The sequence below is a fragment of the Elephantulus edwardii genome, unplaced genomic scaffold (assembly GCF_000299155.1).
Source record: "Elephantulus edwardii isolate Elephantulus edwardi_28Jun2011 unplaced genomic scaffold, EleEdw1.0 scaffold00363, whole genome shotgun sequence".
Classification (NCBI taxonomy): domain Eukaryota; kingdom Metazoa; phylum Chordata; class Mammalia; order Macroscelidea; family Macroscelididae; genus Elephantulus; species Elephantulus edwardii.
In genome coordinates, this window is record NW_006400113.1 from 795,736 (window position 1) to 803,830 (window position 8,095).

The following is an 8,095-nucleotide window of genomic DNA, read 5'->3' on the forward strand; positions in this document are numbered from 1 at the left end:
TGTCTTTGTAATGACTGTTTGCACTCTTCCTGGATGATACATTTGACATCTTCCCACAACTCATTATTAGGTCTTCACTCATTAGTGTTCAAGGCCTCAAACCTGTTCCTGACATGGTTCTGAAATTCAGGTGGAATTAACTCAAAGTCATATTTTGGTTCCCGTGAATTTGGTTTAATTTTCCTCAACTTTAGCTTGAATTTGCATATGATTAGTTGGTGGTATGTTCCTCAATCAGCTCATGGCTTAGTTTTCACAGCTGATATTGAGCTTCTCCAGCGGTTCTTTCCGCATATGTAATCAGTCAGATTCCTGTGCATACCATCTGGTGAAATCCATGTGTATAATCTGCATTTATGTTTCTTAAAAAACGTATTTGCAACGAATAAGTCATTGATTGTACAAAATCCAATCATTCTATCTCCAGCTTCATTTCTGTCACCGAGTCCATGTTTTACAACTACTGAATCTTCTTCTCTGTTCCCAACTTTTGCATTCCAGTCACTCATTATTATCAGTGCACCTTGATTGCATGTTCGATCAATCTCCGAGTATAAAACTTGGTAGAAATCATCTATTAATTAGCATTGCATATTTATATATTTATTTTAAATGATCTTTTACTATTTTCTCCTGTTGACTGATTTGCGAGAATCCAGTTAGGTTATCATTGTCACCTGACATGTTGCTAGGAATAGGAGAAATGCCATCTGCAATTTTGTTATTGGCTTTTGCTTCTGTTATTGGTATTTAGTCAGAGGGAATCCTGTTCATTATTGGTTTAATTTAAAAAACCTTCATTTGTATATCCATTTTATTGGACACATATAAATGAGTCCTGTGGCACAGTGGTTAGAGTACTAGGCTGCTAATCAGATTATGTTGCAGTCTGCTCTTATGAAGCTTTATAACCTTAGCACCCTTAGGAAGCAATTCTGCCCTGTCTCACAGGGTTTCTCTGAGCTGGCAGTGACTTAACAGCAGTGAATTTCAGTTTTGGAGCACATATAAACTGCTTCTGTGTGTTTTTAGAGGATGTTGTTGATGCAGTAGTAAAGTTATTGTCTGGTAACCAGAAGTTCTACAATGTCCAACCACAATCGAATGGATTGAGTAATTATGGTACATTCACGTGATGAAATACTGTGCAGCACACAGCAGCAATGATTTTGTAAATTAACTACCTAACTTGGGAGGGCCTGTAGAGCATTAGGCCAAGTGAACTAACTCGGTCTCAAAAAGACAAATACTGTATTAAGACCATTATTATAGAATGAGTATGAGGATCCAAGGCGGGGAGGGGAGGAACAGAGAGATGAGGGTGGTGGGGAGGGGGGAGTCTTAATCATAGGGTTGCACAGTTTGATGGGTGGAGGAGGGGTGGATATGGACTTTGCATATTGAATATTAGCAAAGCTTAATTTCTCTATTTTGGAGGCTATAATTTAGAGCATTGTTACTCAGAGAAGGGTTTTAGGACTACTTTCATGAGACTTATTGAGGGTACTGGTTAAAATGAGATTTCGAACTCTGTTCCACAGTCTAGCTTAAGTTGAGGTGCATAGGCTAATAGGATTTGGTGGCACTTTGTGTTTTGGTGCATGTATGATAAAAAGGAGAGAGAATCCTGGGAATTCTTGCTGTAGAAAATACCTTTTTTTTCTTTAAAAAAAAAAAAAAGATATTTGAGCATGTTTACATCCAGAAGCAAAATGTTTTCCTTTTAATCGTCATTTCATTGATTTGATAATTATTTGAGGCTTTTTATCTCAAATTTTGTTTTATCATTTTTTTAATAGGTAGAAATGGAAAGTGGAGCACATGATTATTACAATGTTCTTCCCAATAAAAGCCTACGGAAAGCTTATATGGAAAATGGGGAAAAGCTGGGAATAGAATTCATTTCAGAAGATACAATGCTGAATATGCCATCAGGTAACAAGGTTCTTTCTTTATATATTGAGCTATTTGAAGTATAGAAACACCATCTTTGGTTGATGGTTTAAATGACTGAAATACCTGATGATATGAGGGCTAAAATGCTGATAGTTATCCAGTGCTTTCCACATATGTAATGAACAACAATGGTCAAAGGCAAGAAACTTAACAAAATTTCCCTGAGTGAATGGCATATGAGCTAAATTGTTTCACAAGTAACTAGCCTACTTTTTGCTCTATATTTTAAGTATTTCTACTGTTTAAGTTTGCTTAGTTTTAATTTTTATGTGAGTCATCAAAAATGAAAACAAATTTTAGTTTTTTCTCAGTCTACACACTAAAGTAACTACTGAGTTATGCAAACCATTTTAACAGTTGAAAGACAACTGTTGTAATTGAAATAATCCTAAATGTACTTTTAGAATTATTTAAAATTCTTTCTCTTTAAAGAATTTGGAGCTCTGGTAGCCTAGTCCCTAGGAGTTGTGCTCCCAGAGGCCTTCCAGCTCTTCCCCTGCTACTCAGGAGAAAAAAGGGTCAAACTGCTCAAACATAGCAACTTGTTTTGTGGATGGTGGAGGACCAGCCATTCATTGTTTTGTTGTGCTGTGCCTATAATTGCTGTGAATTAGAATTGACATGACTTATAAAGTGGCTATACGAATTGATTCTTCAAATTGTGGTGCTGGAGAAGAGTCTTGAACATTCCATGGACCGCCAAGAAAACAAATAGATCTATCTTGGAGAAGGCAAAACTGATTTTCTCCTTGGAGACTAGGATTCTGAAGTTCCAAGTTCCATCTCACATACTTTGGGCCTGTGACCAGGAGGAACCAATCCTTGGAAAAGGACATCATGCTCAGAAGGATGGAGGGACAGTGCAAGAGAGAAAGATCCTGGATGAAATGCATTGATAGAGTAACGAGGGCACTGAGTGTGTCTGAGTCAATGAGACTGGCCGAGAGGGCAGGCTTCAGAGCTGTTGTACATAGGGTCATGATGAGTTGAAGGCAACAGCAGCAGTATACTTTGGATATAATTGTCAATATAAGATTCTAACTCTACCAGTAAGATCTTTAAATATGCAACAAGCTACTACTGTATTCCTGCATTCTTGGAGCCAATTCTCTCATGGTGAAGTGCTTCGTGAACTGTCTCTTTAAGTAGTACATTTTCACAGAAGCCACATTTCCTGGGTTCAGAGTCTGTCTTCAGCCTGGCTTTATTATAAACTAGTCATTTTGAGACTATGAGCATAAGTTGTTTAATATCTGTAAGCATTAGTTTTTCCATGTTACTATGAAATGGACATTGTTCGAAATATTAATGTGAAAACTTGTGAAGCATTTGACATTTGACAGTGGTAATTTTAAATACATTGTAAGCTGCTGTTTCATATTTTGCCTTTTTCACTTTTAGCACCCATATTTGTGGTCTAGTATTGCTGGCACAGTGTGTAGCAGATAGTAGGCATTCAAGAAATACTTATTGAGTAAGCATTATTTGTACTCTTAGGTACTCAATAAACATTTGCCAGTCATTTGATACTTGAAAATACTGTTTAAGTCATCTGTTTAGGGAAACAGACGTGAGCCGCATAATCCAGTAAATAGAAAAATCTGAAAAATGGTGTGAATGAGTGTAATACAGTTCTGTTAGACTTATGCTAGAAGAATTTGACCTTACAAGAAGGTGAAATAAGAATTTGTTAAGGAAACTTAAAATGGATCTAAATAAGAGTAGGAGGTAAGTAGGTGAAGAGGGGAGAAAGGACATGTGCAAAGGTCTTGGTTCGAGAGCAAGCTTAACAAGTGTTCAGAGTTGACTGGAGTAGAGAAAGTAAGCAATGACATCATAAGAGAGCATGTTGGAAAGATGATTGGAGTCATACCACTTCAGACCTGTAGATCCTGTGAAAATTGTAAAAATATTTGGTGTAGAACAGTTATTAGGAGTTCAGGTGAGAGATGATGATGGCTCAAACTAATTGGGGCCAAGTGTTGGTGATGAGAAAGTACAGGATTCTGAGATAATTTGGAAAATATTGACAACAGTCCCTAGATGTTGCCAATGATTACTGTCATCAGCTGCTCAGGTAAAGGTTAGAAGATCTAGTCCACATGGTGGCTCTCAGAAGAAAGGTCTGCTGGAAATCAAACATTAGGAACTCTAGGAGCACAGTTCTTTGTGATACACACAGTATGGCTGGGAGTCAGAATCAGCTGGATGGCACCTGGTTTGAGTTCATTGTTGAAAGGACAGTGGGTTAGGTTAGAGGGGGAAAAAATCGGGTCTAGTTGGAGAGTAAGACCATGGAATTCGGTTTGGCTTATATTAAGTGTGATACTCTTTGAAGACATCCAAGAGCAGATGTCACACTTGCACTTGAATATACAAACATGGAGCTTAGAAAAGACTGAGAATATATTTGAGATAATAGAATCTGAAGTAATCAATAGGAACAAAAAAAATCTAGAGAGGGGAATGTGGAGAGAGAAGAGGAAAGGACCTGAAATGGAATATTGAGAATTTAATATTTCATGGACAGAGAAGGCTCTACCTTAAAGAGACAAAAAAATGCAGAAGCAAGCAAGTGCTGTATTAAAAGGAAGCGTTAGCCTAGAGTATGGAGTGCTGCTGAGAGATGGTAAGGTAGAGGCTAAACTTAACCATGAGATTTGGCAAGGACAAGTGTTTGACTTTTTTAAGGGCTGCTGTAATGACTAATGGATGTGAGGAAGATTAAATAGATTGAGGTCTCGTTGGATGGTAAAGCAGGAGCATGTGAACAGCTTTCCGACAGGCTTACTTCTAGAGATCTCGTCTACCAAGGTATATAACTAGAACCAAAGGTACCACTTGGTTATAATTTTACAGTTCAGAAATATTGATCAGATATACTTTTCTTACTTTATGTGTTCTAAGGATCTACAGATTTTGGAAATGTTACTTTTGTGGTTCCTGGAATTCATCCATATTTTTACATTGGCTCTGATGCCCTCAATCATACTGAAAGATATACTGAAGCGGCAGGTAAGGAAATGCTGTCGCATGGGCCCTCTCTTTGTCCAATAGCAAATAGAAGTTGCCTTTCTAACTGCTTACTTTAATCTATTCTTATTACCTGACATCACTTCAGAAAATACTATATTGTGGTTAGAATTTGAAGACACATATTGGGGAGAAATGTACAGCAATGAATAAATAAAATTAAAAAATAAAATAACATGCTCCGACAAATATATATATAAAACAAACCCAAACCCAAATTAGATATTGAAAACTAACCTAGGAAATGAACTAATTTATTTGTATAAATGTGGAGGTGTTTTAATTTCTTTTTCTTTACCTTTCAGGAGCCCAGGAAGCTCAGTTCTACACTTTACGCACAACCAAAGCTTTAGCCATGACCGCACTAGATGTAATCTTTAAACCAGAATTGCTAGAGAATGTAAAAGAGGACTTCAGATTGCAACTTCAAGAAGAGGAATTTCGAGATATAAAGAATTAAAGAAAGATTTAGGAGCCACTTACAAATTACTGAGAGATGCTGATTTCTTTCCCTTAAGCATTTTTAATGAAGGGAGCATTTGATGGTTTAATCAGAAAAGAGTCAAATTCTTACCTAAAAAGTGACAAAAATTTTGGCAAATCTGTAGTTGATGGAATTCTGATCTAATTGTTAACAGAAACTAATATGGAGTAGAATTTCTTAAACACTGTCAGTGTTACCTGGGTTATCAATGATAATATTTTACAAATTTATGTGCTGTGTAGGGGTATTTAAAAAGATTATAAGAGATATAAAACCTTATCTTTAGAATATATGTGAGTGAAAGATTTTGGTGTTTCAGAAAAAACATTTTATATTGAAGTTTTAAATTCAGGCAAAATTCCTTCTGAATACCTGACTATACATTTTGATGTAGAATCTCTTCACTTATAATAAACGTAGACTTTTAACCAGATATGCTTGCAGAAAACAACTCAAAACTCAAAACATCTCTTTAGTCCTATCATTTAAAGGAAGCAGCGTGGTGTTGAAGTGCTCTTCCTAACTCAATATTACTATAGTGGAAATAACATAAGATTGGGCTCTTCCTATAACAATTTGCTTATAGTCCAGTGTGTTCTAGAAGCATTTGATGAAAGAAATAATGGTTATTCACCAAGCCCTGCTTATCTTGAATGTTTAATGTCTTAAAACTGGTCTCCACCTAACAGCACTGTTAAGGTTACTACTCAGCCTTTGCAAATGAGGCAAGACTAGGCAGTGTTTTTCTGTTGTTGCACATAGGATCAGTGTGAGTGGTACCTGACTCAAGAGCAGCCACTCAAAGTCATCCTTGGAGCCTTGACCGTATTGAAGTTTTCTACAATAAATAGTTCTATGCTTCTTTAAAGCCCAGTATGAATTAAAAATTACTGTATGTTTTCATGATTATTATATTAGTGTGAATTACTTGAACATGATTAAAAAAAGATGGGGAAACATCTGGTAAGACAAATATTTTAGAGTATAGAAATGTTTCAGTATACATTAATCTTAGAAATTGAGTATTTAGCCTCTTTGCTGTAAATCCCTTTGGAAATAAAGGATCTTTTATCCCTGCAGTCATTTGAACCACTAGGTCCCAGTTTACCTGAACTAATTTAAAGCTGTAAGGGAGAAATGGTTTAGGGAAGGTTGAGAATTGCTTTTCTTTGGTATCAGGGGTCAGTAAAGTATGATCTCATTTGACCTGCACAGCATGTTTTTATACTTTGCAAGTGAGCTAAGAATGGTTTTTACATTTTTTGAAGGAGGCAGATAAAAGAAACTGTAATCTGCAAAACTGAAATATTCTGTCTGACTATAGGGAAAAAATTGCCATCCTTGTTCTATATAACAGTAAAATAAAAACTATCTGTTGTTGGGTTTTGCATCGTATAATCAGAGCTTCAGGTATAAACCTAAGGCTCAGAATTCAGTCTCTAAGTATAGATTTAGATAGCAGTGTTGACACTTCGTTCTCATTGGAGTTCTGGCACGTAGACATGTAGTTTTCCTGTAGCATTTCAGGCAATGCTGTATGAACCAAATGTGTTGTGGGTGGGGCTGCTTTATTTTTTTAAATTTAATTTTATTTTCATGTCTTATAAGTTTTCACTTTGGAAAAGGTGCAGTCTTTTTTTTTTTGCTTCTTAACATTTTATTTTTTGTAATCATATTGGTTTTCATACAATAATTTACATTGTGTTTAATTCATATACATCTTGTTTCATACAATCTTTCATTTACATTGGGTTTCATACATTCATGTAGATTGTATTCCATGTAATGAATTAACATTGAGCTATGCCTCTTATACTGTCTTTTCATGTCCCCATTGATTCTTTACTATTCCTCGCCCCAGCCCAATCCACCCACTAGTTTCTGCTAATCTTAGTGATTTCCCACCCTTCTCCTTTTTCTGTTTCTTTCCCTTTTTGAACATTTGTACACATTTTACTAGTTATCCTCTTATTTTTACGATAATGTTCATATGTAGTATTTGTCATCATGAGACTGAGCTAGTTCATTCAGCATGTGCTCTCCGGACTCTCCCATACTGCATAGTATTCCATTGTATGAATGTACCACAATTTCCCAAGCCATTCATTTGGTTATGGGCATTGGTGATGTTTCTATATTCTTGTTATGTTAATTACCCTATGAACATTGTTGTTGTGTTCCATCGAGGATGGAACTGACCCATAGCTGACCCTCCAGCGTGTTTCAGAGGCAGTTCATTGCACAGGATGAGATTTCCCATTCTTCTGCAGAGCAGCTAGTGGCCTCGAACTGCGAGCCTTCAGGATTGCAGCGCAGCTTCTTGCCACAAGGAATACATATCTCTGTGTCTCAATTCTAATTTCCTTGGAGTATATTCCTGGCCGTGCAATCTGGGTCATATGGAATGTCTGTGTTCAGCTTTTTAAGGAAACACTATACTGTGTTCTGGAATGGTTGTATCATTTTTTTCCAATCTCCCCACATCCTCTTCAACATTGTTCTATTAAACATCACTACTGCTACTAGAGTGAGATGGTATGTTATTGTTGTTTTTACTTACATCTCTGTGTTTTATATAAAAGATATATGTAATTAATAATTTATTGATTGTATAAAATTCTA

At 36.1% G+C, this 8,095-nt stretch overlaps 1 protein-coding gene across 1 annotated transcript in view; it reads left to right on the forward strand.

Moving 5' to 3' along the window:
• PM20D2 (peptidase M20 domain containing 2) overlaps positions 1 to 5,449 on the forward strand; it is a 31,939-nt gene extending 26,490 nt beyond the window's left edge. Inside the window, exons 5-7 of the mRNA XM_006902069.1 lie at positions 1,800 to 1,935; positions 4,864 to 4,971; positions 5,295 to 5,449. Of these exons, the coding sequence (XP_006902131.1) occupies positions 1,800 to 1,935; positions 4,864 to 4,971; positions 5,295 to 5,449 (399 nt within the window). The remainder of the gene's footprint in view (positions 1 to 1,799; positions 1,936 to 4,863; positions 4,972 to 5,294) is intronic.
• The last annotated feature ends 2,646 nt before the right edge of the window (positions 5,450 to 8,095 follow it).